The following is a 15,934-nucleotide window of genomic DNA, read 5'->3' as shown; positions in this document are numbered from 1 at the left end:
TAATGCCCACTCAAGGAAAGTGCTAAATGCTTCGAAAGCAGCACAAGACACAGAGCAGCCCTCTGCATGGCCCTTTCAACGTTAAACTGGCTTTGAAATTTAAAATCTAGCAAATCAACATCAGCTGGTTGTACTGGGAGAAGTTGAAAAGCGGACTTTATATCACACTTCGCCATTAAAGCACCCCTACCAGCCCTACGAACTACGCTAACAGCCTCATCGAAGGAGGTATATCTAACTGATGCATATATTGGAGAAATCCCATCTTTAACGGAGGCACCTTTGAAAAATGACAATCTATGGATAAGGCGATATTCACCTGGCTGCACCTCAGGGACTATACCCAAAGGAGAAATTCTCAAAATATTTAATAGGGGGGGAAGGGGGGGCAAAATGCGATCAGCAGCTATCTCATTTTATGAGCTTAGCCAAAACTACAGGGGCCGTTATACTGATAGACGGTTGGTTGGCAGAGAAAGTGGCCACCCTCGGACTCTCAAAAGGGGTATGGAAACCCTCGGAAGAAACCCTGCAGCAGGTAACTAGCGGCCCGCCTGTTGGGATAGCAATGCAACAACCTGATGGGCATGCTGGGAGGAGGAGCTGGGATGGTAGCACCACAAAGCCACTGACGTGCCAGAACCTACAGGGATGTCTGAAGCAATGGCCAGTGCTATCAAATGTCCAGCAGACTTGGTGGGAGTGAACCCATTGCCCGCCCTGGCCGAAACCAGAGGCAGAAGTCTGTGCACACACAAAGCGATGCCCACTAACGGCCCTATCGCCTAGGGTGGGCCTGGCCGGGATCATAAAGTGTAGCCACAGGCCCAGACAATCCATATTCCAACGAGGGTAAAATCTAATGCCGCCCTTTGCCTGACATCCTCAGCTTACCGCAACCAAGGGGTACCAGAGGAATCGCGAATGGCCCGATGCATAATGACCTGATATTTAATCATGGACATTGCCCTAGACAAATAAGCCCGAGTCATCACGCCCATATAGATCGTATGCGTTGAGCCAATTAGGCCATATGTGAACTACTGTCTTATTGTGGCCACCACACGCACATTATGATTACAACCCTCTTTAGGTTTTATCTCAATTTCGCAGAAAAGGAGAATAAATATATCAGTATCCTCCCCACGCCAATTTTTTTATCTTATTTTATTTTTATTTATTTATTTTCATTTTTATCATTAACAATAGATGGTCACCCAACGGAAGGGAAGTATTGCCGTGTGGGTAAACGCCCAGAGGAAGAGGCAAAGAAACAGGAGATTGACTAGAAGAAGCCACAGGCGACTGTCATGGAGTCACAGCCGCAGCAGGCCATGGGAGCTGAGGCTGCTGCAGGACTAACACACCTCCCATATAAACCGGAGGTTGTGGTGGACCTCCTTACACCTGAGAATCTACCATGGGGTATTCTGCTGCATAAAGGCCCCTTGTGCCTGTACTTGTGTACCATGAATGTGTAGTGGTGCAAAAATGCTCACCTGTATAAGCAGCTGGGGAGGTAACCACTGCAGCTGCCACGAACCCAGAAGCTTCAGAAGGTGCAGGTGGGGTTCCAGGTGGAGGAAGCTGTCCTTGTACGACCCCAGCGCCAGCTGGGACTGGGAGCATGTTAGAAGATGTTGGGGACAGAATCGCAGGTGAACAAGCTGGTGAAGTCTGAAAAGCCAACTCATCAACAGGTGCTGCAGCTTAAAGGACACTGATCCTGGAAACCAAATCAGCAAGAACACGTGACTTAGGCCTCTTAGCAGCCAAAGGGGCTGAGTTCGTATCTGGTACTGGGACCCACCTCCGAATCAACTAGATGTCTGCGCTCCCTCTCTAGGGCTTCCACCCTAGCCACCAAGGCACAAATAATTCCCATATCTTCATCGTCATCAGAAGACTGGTGCTGTTGATAAGGGGGGGGCGCTTGTAGCCTGCTTAACCACACGAACCCCTGTCTTCTGTCAAACCTTCTTGGGCGGCATTTAAGCCCCTTTTACTCACCAGGAGCAAAACAACAACAAAAACAATAATAATTATATTAGAACAGGAACAAAGGCCCTAAAGTAACAAACCAAGATAATTAAGAACACCTAAAAATAGCAGAAATTAGCAATAACAACAATTCAAAAGAACGTTAAATACCAATGTAAAAAGAAAAAGAAGGAACAAGGACTAACAAGCTGCAATCAAAGCTGAGGGGGGGATGGGGGGGAAGAGGAAGGAGGGATGAGGGGGAATAAAATACCAGCCCTTTTATATATTTATATAATTAATTAAACAATTATTATATGGATTAATTTTATAATTATATCTTCTTAAGCAATTAAATAATAAACAAAGATCAAAACGATTAATTAAAACAAACAGCACAACACCAACCAGACAGGAAAGCCCACTATACAGCGGAACAAAGCAAAGAGGAGGCGGGGGAAGGGGTCCACGTGGGATCAAAGATCTCACAAGATTCCCGTGGGATAAAAACCAGCAACCTTCCTCATTACTGCTTACAGCTCTTCCCCACTATGCCACCCTGGATACCAGGGGAATGCAGAAGCACGTGAAAGCGCTGAATAAAGCCAACAAATCAACCAAGCCCCAGCGAACTGCCAGGCAGCCGCTAAACCTGTAGGCGGGTGCCCGCAGCCCAGCTGATTAGCGGGAGACCCAACCCTGGAACAAATCAAACCAACGATCGACGAATGGAGTGGGAAGCAGACTCAACAACGAAGCAGAGCACTGGAATGGAGCGAGAATGAAGCAAAACGTCGAGGAAGCCTCTTGCCTGCGAAACTGAAAGCAGCTACCACAAGGCAAAAAAGGCAAGTGTTAAGGGAGGAGCAGCCTTATATATATTGCTGCTCAAAACCTTTCCTAATTGGCAAGCTGATCTCACGTGGCTCCATCAAGAAACTTTGAGAACCTGCACGAGTCCTCTGGAGAATTAGGGTGGCGGCAAACACGTCCCTGCAAAGGCAGGAACGCCATTCTCCATCTTCACATGCTCTGATGTGAATCAAATAATGTTATGTTATATATAATGCATACCATCAGTGTGATGGGGTTTTACAGAGTACAAGAGCACAAGTCCCTGCTCTGAGGCGCTTACAATCTCAAATTCAATCCAGAAGAAACAATGATGGGTGGAGGAGTAGAGGCAGGAGTAAACAGAGAAATAGTATGTAATTGTTTGAATTATATGTGCTAAGGCTTGGTAACAGGGTCAGTTGCAATAGGTCAGCTAGAAATTGGGCAAATCTGTCGATTTTGGTTTCTCTTGGCTTCTCATTTTTCTAATCTTAAATTCAGTTCTCTACATTTCCACATCAATTTGTATTTTTTTAAAAAACGTTTTCCAGAAAATTCAACAGAATTTTTTGGCACAAATTTCTTCTAATACACAAATTTTTCTGTGTAACTTTGCCTAACGTACACATTTTTGCAAACCCATTTTCCTTTATATAATGCGTATTTGTATGCTATTTTCACTAATACATGCATTTTACACACAGTTTTGTGGATATGTTGGCGTTGACCCATGATAGGGCCTTTTCATTGGTAGCTCCCCATTTGTGGAATGCCCTCCCCAGTAAGGTGCATCTGCCTCCAACATTACTGATTTTCAGGAGGAATTTGAAAACATTCCTGTTGACCCAGGAAGTTGATGGATACAGAATGTTCCTGGCAACTCGGAGATCACTGAATGAAAGAATGTAGTTGTTTTTAGAAAGTTTTTAATTGTTTTTAGAATGTCTTGTTGTTTATGTTGTTAAATTGTTTTGTTTGCGTCCCTGGGCTCCTTCAGGACAAAGGGCGGGAGATAAATCCAATAATCAAACAAAAGTATATGCATTTTGGATACATTATGTGGTTGGAGAACTGCATATGCAAAATTTGGAGAAGTGCAAATTTCAGAAAGTGCGAGTGAGGTAGGTTCACCTATAAATGCGAACTGAATTGGATTTATCTCCATCCCTAAGGCCAGCCTTTCAACCAGGGATGATGGGGAGTTAAAGTCTGAAACATCAAGAGGGCACCAGTTTGGGGATGGCTGCTGCCACCATAGGACATGGGAACTAGTGGCTGAGGAAAAGCCTTCTCTGAAAAGGCAACTGTTGTTCTGAGAGGCAGTTAAAAGCATATGAGGCAGCAAAGGAGAAGGCCTCTTCCAACTCTACTATTCTATGATTTTATGTGGAAGTAATGACCTAGGTGGGCTCTCCAACCCTGGAGGTATTCAAGAGGCAGATGGACAGCCACCTGCTGGAGATGTTTTAAGCTGAATTCCTGCATGGAGCAGAGGGTTGAACTGGATGGCCCCTTCAATCTCTACTCATCTATGATTCTATGATTCACTGAACAGTACAAGGCAAAGCTTTAAACCAGTTGGTGGAGTCATCAGAGGGATGGCAATAAAGGAGGAGGAGCCGGGAGAATCGAATGCTTAGTAGGAGAGCCATGGGACAAATATATCAGCTGCTTTACCCTTGGCAAGTTGTTTCAGTAAAGAAGAAGGCAGCAAACTTTCTCACTATGTCCAGACACCTCCTGCTGTGAGTTGCCCCTGCCTTGGGTCCTTGTCTTCTGCTCTTTGCATCAGATCAAGTCAGGCTTTTGGGGCCAATTGTCCTCTCTTTCTCCTGGTTTCATCCCTTCTTTCTAGCGAAGAGCAAGCGTGCCTTCATTCCATTTCTTTTGTTGCATTGATGGAGATGAGAAAGTAAAGGAAGGGCAGGAAAATCTCCTCCCTCCCTCCCTCCTGCTCTCCATCCCCCAGGAATGATTGTGGTCCCCCATTTTGCTTAAGGTATCTTTTAAAAAATATTGTTTACCGTGTTTGCAAAATTCTTTGCCATTCTTATCTTCTTTGCTATTTGCTTCTTTCATTCCAGAATGGAGGTAAAAACTGCCTTTCTGCAAACCATAGTCCAAATCACTATTAATATTTTAGTGGGGGACTGTTAACCCCTTATTTTATTTATTTTATTACATTTATATACTGCCCCATAGCCAAAGCTCTCTGGGCGGTTTACAAAAATACCCTTAAGAGGGCTTCTGTTCTGTTGTTTTAAATGCCATTGCTCTCCATCTGCAGTTCATCCATCCTTGGCTACCTCTAGCAAACACTTTCCCCAAGCTGTTGACCTCCAAAGGTTTTGGACTACAACTCCCATTATCCCTCATTACTGTCCATGCTGGCTGGGACTGACTGGAGTTGCAGTCTAGGAAGGGCACTCTGGCATTATGGCCAGAAAACAGCCCTGGATTCCTCCTGTGGTTTTAGGAGCCGCTTCATGTGCCAGAAGTAAATTAAATATTAGACAGGTGCCATCTCTGTTATCTTTTGGGTGCCTACTGAAGACCTTCCTCTTTCAACAAGCCTTTTAAGTTTAGACCTTATCCCAATCTGCATCTCTGTTGGAATTGCTTTTAATATGTTTTTAAACCTTTTCTTTTTTAAAAATAAGTTTTTAAACTTTTTTTAAAAATTGTTTTAAGATATTTTAAATTCTGTTTTTATGATGTTTTAAAGTATTTTTAGTGCTCTTGTTTGCCGCCCTGGGCTCCTACTGAGAGGAAGGGTGGGATATAAAATAAATAAATAAATACATAAATAAATAGTAGAACCTGAAGCTCTCTATGATATGGTACTGTTATCACCAGCTATGTCTGCAGATCAAGCTGCTGTTTAACGCATAGGAAAGTTAGGGGATAAGGCAAAAGCTGAAAATCTTTGTCCCATCCTTTCCATACAGCATTTCTCAATCCTGGAGAGTGTTTGTTATGTGTCAAGGTAGTGGTGGGCACATTAGACAAAGTTACAAATCCAAATCTGTATCATGTAGCCAAAGGCAATTGCCAGTCATTCGATACAACAAAAGAATGGACACTGCTTGCAACATGATTAGAACATGAGACCAATAGCACGATCCATTGGCATCGGACAAGGCTGCAGCTAGGTGGCTGGGGAAACCTAGTCGGTCATTTGGGACCTGCAACCTCCTGATGCAGCAGCAACCCAATTTAGGGGTTCTTGTTTTGAGGATGGACTGATCTTTTCCCAATTGCATCTCTTTTGGTGGTGGTTCTGAGGGAGGGGGTGAGGGTGAGAATTACAAGTGCAAGTTGGTAGAAAAATTAAATTTCCAAATGAGTTATCTGGATGACCTCTGGCTCTTCCACAACAGCTGTGAATGATTGTGTAGCCTGGGAGTAGACAACGTGGTGCCCTCCCATCATCCCTGACCATTGGCCATGCTGGCTGTGGCTGATGGGATATGTAGTCCTATGATGTCTGGAGGATACCATGTTGGCTATCACTGGCATAGTCTGAGAATGCTAACCATGAAGCCGAATGCTCTCTAGCAGGGAGCTGATTAAGTAGCAAGCTCAGCATTAGTGCAATAGGAGCCATCTTGAATCCATTATATTGTGTTTAGTCAGTTCTCTTCTCGGCCATTAACTTAACACTAGTGCTAACACATCCAGATCTTTAAGGAAGCAGGGAAACATTTCTTTCTTGCTCATACAAAAACACTGGCCTTTTTTACCTAGTCAGTGGCCTACATGCATTCTGTCAGGATGTCATCTATTTCACAGGCCAGGTTTGGGAAAATGGAAGTCATTGTGTAGATCCTTAGTGACATGTTTGAATAAGCCTTCCAAGAGCCATTTCTCCATAAAGTATTTCCTCCTTGCCTTAAATTCCCCAGGTGTCTAAATGAACCCCTGTAACAGGCCACTGGGGTTCGCTGCTGCATCTTCCACTATCCCCCAGAAGTGAAATAACTTAAGTCGGCCCTGCCTGTGGCACAGCAAGAAGAAACTCGAGTGCCCTCTCAGGTCTGACGGAAGTGACTCCTTCCCTTACGAAAAGTATTTAGCCAATGTGGTGTCCTCCAGATGCTGCTGCACTACAACTCCCATCATTTCTTGCCATTGCCATGTTGGCTGGGACTGATGGGAGTTGTAGCAAAACAAAATCTGGAGGATAACATATTGACTGCCCTTGCTCTGATCACATGACATTGCTCTCCTAATGAAGTAGCTGTGTGATAATAACCAGTAAAACCTACTTCCCTGTCTTTGTTTGCTGTGCCTAGGCCCATGGATGAGTCAGGGTTTGACATTCCTGTTCCTGGTGACTGTATTACAGCCCCATAATTGAAATAACTTTTGGATGACAGCCAGCAGATGTCAGCTTCATGTAGCAAAGAAAAATAAAAGCTTCCCTTAAAATTAGAGACATGTGGACTGCATTTTCAAAATTGGTGTGGATTTTCCCCTGGGGTATTTGGACGAGGGACCTGTCATCCCCAAACCAGAGCTTCAAACCCATGGCTGTCTGAAGGAATTGGGAAATAACATCTTGAGAAACTTAGCTTGCACTGTAACAGGAGAGAGACTGCAAAATAAAAATGCATTTCCTTTGGCTGTTAATCAGACTGGGGTAGTGTAAGGGTACTTGACATAATTTGATCTTTGTGAATTCCAATATGAACTAACCTGATCTGCGCCTCCCAGAATAATGGTCAGAATTTAAGTTATCTGTCAGATTTCACACTGCAATTCTTAGCTCAAAAATATATTAAAATGCATGTTAAAATGGTGTATGTTGACAGAAAATACTTTAGAAATGCACGTTTTATGTGTGTATAATTTTTCTGCAGATTTTCTTCTTTAAAAAATAAAATCCCAGATTATTGTGGAAACAGGTTGGAACAGATTTATGGGTGAACGTATCTGTTGGAAATCGACTATTTCGTCCTTCTCTCCTGTATTATGGGTTCTATCCAATGCTAGTCATACTCAGAGTAGACTCAATGAAATTAATAAACATGACTAACTTAATTTCAGTGGAACTGCTCTGAGCAGGAGTAGTTAGTTTATTGATATATGGTCACAGAAACCGTTAAAATAAATAAAATAATCAATAAACAAAATAGTTAAAATACAGAAATGCAGAAGATAAAACAAAAGAGATTACAAATATGAAAAAAGAATCCTCTTAAGACTCCTTTGGCCACTGACTCTGTTGTAAGCTTATTTCAGATACCAATCCAATGACCTACCAGGAAAGTTCCTCATAATAGGGCCAAGTAGTCTGTTACATTCCTCCCTATAAAAATTACATGCCAAAAAAGTGAATAAAATCATAGCAGTAAAATTGGCTATGCTCATGTTTTGGATAAGAATAGAAAGGATTATGTGCCCCTATACGCTTGAAGTGTCAATTCTACATTCCCCTTGAAGTCAAATAATTGTCTGGACAGGGTCTCCCTCTGCACAACATTGAAGTCTGGGATCTTAATGATACATTCAAAATGTGTTAAAAGACTGAAGTGCTCAGCACAATTGGGTTTTATAGGATGGCTTTCAAAACCCTTGAATTTGATGGAACTATGGTTGGTTAGAAAGCAATTTTGGGGAGGTAAAGCTGGCGATTATGAATACCCCTTCCAAGAGCCTTACCAGGTATTCATGAGTAGCCACCTTTCTTTCTGATTTCAGGTTTTTCTCAAGGGAATCAATCAGCCTCTCGCACAACCCGACGGCAAAGTGTTGGCCATTAGTAGGATTGTGAACAACATCGCAGCTTACATGTAAGTAGTTTAGGCAAAGAGGGCGGCGAGAGAGAAACTGTGGCAAACAGCTTATAATTGGGGTTGGTTCCTGAAAATTGAGGGCTGTCTGCCTGATCAGCAGGCCTTGTTTCCCAAGCAGTTCAAATGGTGTAGCTTTTTCTGTGGGAGCCTGTTGAGCCTGAAGTTGACAGATCCTTCCATCCCTATTTCTCAGGAAAAATGCCTAGGGTTGCGTAGTTATTCTGTAGGTATCTCCTCACCTGGCAACGTACTGCTGAAGTGGTAGATATATACATGACTCCTAGAATGCCTTTTCTTTCAACAGGAAAGAGATGAAAGCTCGCCCTCTTGATGCTCCTCCAGTCCCAGAGACTCATGTTACCTTCCCAGATCCCACAATGGAGGATTTTGATGTCCCACAAGTCACCAACCAAGGATACCCACAGGTAAGAGCAAAGTGTTGCTTGAGAGTTTTCTGCATGGGACGGATAAAAGCTGGTTGAGTAGCTGATGTAGCCTAATGGTTAAGAGACTGCGCTATAAATTGGGAAGGTCCTGCAAATGGCAAGTTCTTCAAATTTTGCCATCACTATGAACTAGCTAGCTGACTTTGGCAGGCCACTTTTTCTCAACCTCAGCCCTCTGTCTGTAAGAAAAGCGTTAATAAACTTGCCTACCATACAAGGTTGTTGTAAGGATAAGAAGATGATATACTTCAGGGATGGGGAACCTGTGGCCCTTCAGATGTTGTTGGACCAACTCCCATCAGCCCCAAGCACCAGGCCCAATGGTCAAGAATGATGGCAGTTGGAGTCCTACAACATTTGGAGGGTCGCAGATTTCCCATCCCTGATATACCTTTGCTCTTATTTATTTGAAAATATTTATATACACTGCTCTTCATCTAATACCAGAGTGGTTGACAAAATACAGTATGATACAATGGATATTAAAACATGAAAACAATGACAAACACCCACTCTAGCCAGCAATAAGCATTATTCCATGCTGAGAATTAGTGGCCAGCAAAAGCTTGGGTAAGATGTAGGGTGGCCTTTCCCAACCTTTGGGTCCCCATATGTTGTTGGACTACAACTTCCATTAGCCCCAGCCAGCGTGCCCAATGGTCAGGGATGATGGGAATTGTAGTCCAACAACATCTGGGGACCAAAAGGTTGGGAAAGGCTGCTGCAGGGTCTTAAGCAGGGATCGAAAGCTTGTCATTGCCATAGTGCCTGCCTTATTTCAGAGGGGAGAGAATACCATAGAGCAGGCACCACCACAGAAAAGCCCCCCACCTCAGATTGCCATGTGCTGTGTCTCATTGAAGGGTGTTGACATCAAGAGAGCCTCCTCTAATTTTCTTAACTGGAGTGGGGAACTTCAGGCCCAGGGGGCAAATGCAGCCCTTCAGGTCTCTCTGTCTGGTCCTTGAAACTCTCCCAGGCCACATGCCTCACTGACACTGCTTTGCATTGCAAGTGTTCACTGGCTAGAATGTGTCCTTGAATTCTGAACTGCCTCTTGCTTGTCTGGATGGAGGACAGAGAGGGATGTGTGAGTGAGTGCAGAAAGAGGCCTGCTGTGCAAAGGTGACATTCACATTTGTTGCTCTATGCGCTGCTGCCTCTGGCTTTCTCCCACCATTGGCATGTGGCCCTTGGAAGGTTGCCTGGAACAGAATGTGGCCCTCAAGCTGAAAAAGCTTCCCCACCCTTCACAAACAGGCAGGTCAATATGGGAGCAGCAGTTCCTTCAGAGTGAAGAGTGAGAACATTTTAAGTTTTAACTCAGTAACAAACTGGCAGCTGGTGCAGTGCACCTGCTTCAAAACTGGTGAAATATGACTGGCATGCAGCCTAGAGATGTGATGGCCTGGGGGGGGGGAAGGAAAATTTTTCCCCCAAAACCTTTTTTTGTCATTCCCCCCAAAATGAGGGGGGGAACAGTTTATTTCCAAAGTTTTCCATTTTCCCCCAGGCCTTCACATTTCTACTGCTGTCCCACTCAGCAGTCCAGCTGTTGCATTTGCGCTAGCTGTGCCTTCTAAACCTGTTTTAAGGGTAGTCCCACATCTAGTGCAATACAGTAATCCAGTCTTCAGGTTGCCAGCACATGGGTCAATGTGGCCAGGCTATTCCTGTCCAGGAATGACCAAAGCTGGTGTACCAGCTGAAGCTGATAAAAGGTGCTCCTAGTCTTTGAAGGCACTTGGGCTCCAATGACAATGATGAATACAGGAAGACCCTCAGACTGCATTCCTACTCCTTCTGAGGGAGTGCAATGCCATTTTCATATTCTGTCTTAAAATGAATTGACATTAGACTTAACTGTAATGATGTATTGGTATGTGTTGTTTAGCTCTTGTGAGCCGCTTTGGGCATGTTTTTATGGAAAAGCAGCATACAAATTGAAATGATGATGATGATGATGAGCAGGCATCCTGCTTAATTCTCAGACCCAGGAAACACCCACCCACAAGGTCTCCATCTTGTTGGGACTCAGTTTCACCTCATTGGTCAACATGAAGTGCTCTGAACATCCAGATGTCCTAGCAAACATGTTGTTGTTGTATTACTGTTATAATTATTTTATTGGGGATTTAAAAAATGAAGTAATAGAAAGACAAGGTGTCTGTGAACTAAAGGGAATTGCAGAACAGGCTGAACATAGGAATATTTCAAGCAAGTTTTCCAATGTATCACTGCACATTTATTGTACTATTATTCCACTCATAAACAGTAATGGCTTCCCCCAAAGCATGCTGGGAACTGTAGTTTGCGAAGGATGCCGAGAGTTGTTAGGAGACCCCTGTTTCCCTTGCAGAGCTACAATTCTCAGAGCTCCCTGGGAAAAGGGATTGATTGTTAAGCCACTCAGGGAATTGTAGCTCTGTGGGGAGGAATGGGGATCTCCTAACAACTCTCTTCACAAACTACACTTCCCAGGATTCTTTGGAGGAAGCCATGACTGTTTAAAGTGGAATAATAGTGGGATAAATAGATGGTATGAATGTGGCCCAAACTCTTGGTTGCTCCTTCCTGTTCTTCACAAATGGAACCCAGGAAGCTGCCTTATACTGAGTCAGATCATTGGTCCACCTAGCTCAGTATTTTCTGCATGCCTGGCAAGGTCTTTCCAGGGGTTTAGATGGGAGCCTTTTCCAGCTCAACCTCGAGATGCTGGGGACTGAGTCTGGAATGTTCAACATGCAAAGCACGTGGCCTACCAGTGTGCTGTGGTGTTTCTTCTGCAGCCCACATATATGCAACAGCCACATCAGTGGGCGAATTCTGTATCTAAGGAACCGAGAGGAAGGGAAAGGTTTGCTAGCTGTGTACTCACTCATTCAGACAACTATGTCAGCTGTTGGGCAAGTGGCAGCTGTGTCTGTAAACACTAGTTATTTATTTATTTTTAACAAACGTTATGTGCCACTTGATTGTTAAAATCTCAAAGCAGTTTACAAAAAACATTAAACTTATGAATAAAAAGACAGTTAAAACGGTATTTAAAAACATTCAAAAACCAATTAAAATCAACAATATGCTAAAAACAGGTTAAGACGCATGTAACTTCTATGTGTCTGGATAGGCTTGCCTAAACATAAAATATTTTAAGCGGGTGCCAAATAGAGCACTATGAGGGTGCCTGCCTGATGTCAATAGGTGGGGAGTTCCAAAGTGTAGATGCTGCCACACTAGCCCTCCTGACTTCAGTATACAAGGCTGGGTCAGGTGTATGACTGCTGTCTGTTGCTGCTGGCCATATGCAAAACTTTACCCAGTCTAACCTTTGGCATTTGATTGCACAGCAGGTTTAAAAGCTGTGGTTGTGCACAAGTGCCAAAGTTCAGCCCAGGCCCTGCTCAATGCGTAAAGGGTGACAGCAGCAATCATGTGACAGGCCCAGCTGACAGCAGGTTGGCACAGCTGGCTATGGATGCATCTAGGACTGAACTAAAATTGGAGGTGCTAAAAAGCAGGCAATGTGGTAATTTTTGCACAGGAGATGAAACAGGTGAAAGATCCAGGGCAGAGGCTTACTAGTGCTGACCTCTTTCTCTCCCTCCCATTCACACACAGGGACCCAGACTCTCTCCCCATCCATCCTTCATTTATTCAGTCTCCCACTCGTTCTGAGCTTGGAGGCCTGCACTGAAGGCCATGGAGGGTTGCATATGGCCTCTGGGTAGCAAGTTCCCCACTTATTTATTTATTATTTGATTAATATCCTGCCCTTCCTCCCAGCAGGAGCCCAGAGTGGCAAACAAGGTGCTAAAAACACTTTAAAACATCATAAAAACAGACCTTAAAATACATTAAAACAAAACAACTTAAAAACATTTTTAAAAAAGCTTTAAAAACATCTTTTTTAAAAAGGGTTAAAAACATATATATATATATATATATATATTAAAAAGCAATTCCAACATAGACACAGACTGGAATAGGTCTCAACTTAAATGGCTTGTTGAAAGAGGAAAGTCTTCAAAAGGCACCAAAAAGATAGCAGAGATGGCACCTGTCTAATATTTAAGGGGAGGAAATTTCACAGGGTAGGTGCCGCCACACTAAAGCTCTGTTTCCTATGTTGTGCAGAACGGACCTCCTGATAAGATGGTATCTGCAGGAGGCCCTCACCGGCACAGCGCAGTGATTGACCGGGTATATAAGGGGTAAGACGGTCCTTCAGGTATCCTGGTCCCGAACTGTATAGGGCTTTGTACACCAAAACTAGAACCTTGAACTTGGGTTGTGTAACAGAAGTTTGCACTGCTCTCCCCAACTGCAGGGGGGCTCTGAATGTGGTCTTTTTTATTTTCTTTTTGCTGATCCTACAATGTGAAGTTCAGGCTGGATTTCATCCTTGCCCGCTGTGAATTTCCACATCTTTAGTTCCTCCCAAGCCTGCTCCAAGAAACTTTCTGGACCACAGATACGTTATCTTGTGCGTCTCTTCCTGCCAAGATGAAAGAAGTGCCATCCGAAATTGATTCCTTTCAGCTCCTGCAGCTAAAGAAATCTCCCCCCTGGGGATGCACCTGCAGGAGGAAAATATTAGTCTAAAGGGGAAAACATTGGAGCCAAGTCCTGTAAACCAGGGTTTTATCCCAATTTGGCTGGTAGGTCTTTGGTGAGGCATGGTGCCAGCCGGAGTTGGCAGAAAGGATGCAGATATGGTGACATAAATGATTCAACTGAGCCATCTGGGCTGAGAAAATTTATTCCTTTCCTCGCACGTCCTGTAAGTGTTTAATAAAACCTTAATTGGCTGTTGGTTTTTTCCCATTCAATGACCCAACGGAGGAAATGTGGGATCCTTAAATCTGGCTTTATTTATTTATTTTTAACACAATTTATATACCACTTGATTGGTTAAGGTGTTGGACACAACCCAGTCCTCACACAGCCATGAAGCTCACTGGGTGACCTTGGGCCAGTCACTGCCTCTCAGCCTCAGAGGAAGGCAATGGTAAACCCCCTCTGAATACCACTTACGATGAAAACCCTCTTCGTAGGGTCACCATAAGTCAGGATCAACTTGAAGGCAGTCCATTTCCATTTGATTGTAATAAAATGCTCCCTTCTTGGCTCTTTTACCTATTCGTTGTAGGGTGTTAGAAAATGCATGATACGAAGCTGCCTTTACACTGGTTGGCAGCAGCTCTCCAGAGAGGGAGCCTTTCCCCAGCCTTACCTAGAGATGCTGGTGATTGAACCTGGGACCTTTCTGCATCAAGGCAATTCATTAATGGAAACACAGCCTTCCTTCAAAAACCATACTTCTCCAAATTTGGCAGTGTGGTTTTCCAGCCAAGTGATGTGTACATATAAATGCATATCATACTGAAAATAGTGCACACAAATGTATTATATTTAGAAAAAATGCTTTGAAAAATGTATTTATGACTTGCTTCATCGGAGTGTTCTGAAGATGACTGAGATAAGAAACAACCTCTCTGAGCTTCGGCTGTCAGCATTACTGCCCCATTACAAAGTGTGTGTACCTATGTCTCAAGGATGGCTGAGCTTTAGCCCTTCAGATGTTGCTGGACTACAACTTCTAGCATCCCTGACCATTGTCCATGCAGGCTAGGGCTGATGGGAGTTGAAGTCCAACATCATCAATAGCCAGCCTTGTCAGCTTCAGACAGTGCTGTCTCTCTCAAAGGGAGAAGCCTTGGACTATTTCACGGGCAAGGGCCATAGCTCAGCGGTAGAGCATCTGTTTTGCATGCAGAAGGTTCGAGGTTCAATTCTTCCAGGTAGGACTGGGAGAGAGCTTTGCCTGAAAACCTGGAGAGCTGCTGCCAGTCAGTGTAGACAACACTGGACTAGATGGTCCAACTTGGAATAAGGCAGCTGCCTACATTCCTGTGCACCATGATGGTCCCCCATCTTCAGAGACAGTCTACCACTGCATTGGTTGCAGCAGCATGGGAGGGCTATTGTCAGTTTCCCTAGTTCAGTGCCCACATAAGGCTCTGAATGTCCCCTGTCTGGAATGCTGGAGAGCTGCTGCCAATCAGTGTTGGCAGTACTGAGCTAGATGATCTAACTTGGTAGAAGGCAGCTTCCTAGATTTCTGTTATCTCCCACCCAAATGAAGAGGAGTTAGAAAGCCCCGCCTTCCTTATGAGAGTGCCAATGATTTCTGCAGCCCCTTTTTTTAACAACCTCAGGGCAAAGTGAACAATGTCTTCAGTTTAGCTTTGGGATCAGAATAATCAGTAATGGGGCTTGAAGTGTTTTTCTTTAAGGGACAGCTTCTGAATGCTGATATCTCTTATTTTGCCTTGGAAGCAGGAAAGGAGGTCCGAAGGAATGACGGACAGAAACGTGATACCCACCCCCACCCCCCTGTGTGGTTTGCCTTACATACCATAAATCATGCTTTCTGTGTAGAGGATTGCATTTAGCAATTGAATTACAAATTAATGCACAGAGGGAATTGAACTGTCATGGTATTCTCCCCCTTCCTCCTTCCCCCCTTTTTTGAATGTCCATTTTTGTAAGCCATTTAACTCCTTGGATGCCTGCACACAGCATGTCCAGTCCATGCTCACAGAGAAACTGTATGCTCACATACAGTTATGTGCCTTAGAAATTATATAGGGTACAATTAACAATATACTCACTCCACATCTGTCTCTCTTTGCCTGTGTGAGTTTTAAAAATAGTGATCAGTTTTCCTTTAAGCTTCACTCCAGAGGAGCAGAACACAAACCGTTTTTTTGAGAACTGCTGTCACTCTCCCTGGCATTCTTTTGGCATCATGTCCAGCCAACCATTGCCACTGGCACATCTTTGATGCACTGCATGGAGAGGGGATCGAGATAG

General features: G+C 43.9%; 1 protein-coding gene across 2 annotated transcripts in view; it reads left to right on the top strand.

Moving 5' to 3' along the window:
• Positions 1-15,934, top strand: part of CCDC33 (coiled-coil domain containing 33) — a 181,491-nt gene that overhangs the window by 37,920 nt on the left and 127,637 nt on the right. For both annotated transcript variants that reach the window (XM_061595008.1, XM_061595007.1), the window contains exons 4-5: positions 8,518-8,609; positions 8,917-9,037. In XM_061595008.1, the coding sequence (XP_061450992.1) occupies positions 8,608-8,609; positions 8,917-9,037 (123 nt within the window). In that variant the 5' untranslated portion in view covers positions 8,518-8,607. The remainder of the gene's footprint in view (positions 1-8,517; positions 8,610-8,916; positions 9,038-15,934) is intronic.

Source organism: Rhineura floridana, chromosome 14 (assembly GCF_030035675.1).
Source record: "Rhineura floridana isolate rRhiFlo1 chromosome 14, rRhiFlo1.hap2, whole genome shotgun sequence".
In the NCBI taxonomy this organism is placed as follows: Eukaryota; Metazoa; Chordata; class Lepidosauria; order Squamata; family Rhineuridae; genus Rhineura; species Rhineura floridana.
This window is presented reverse-complemented; position numbering and strand designations above follow the sequence as displayed.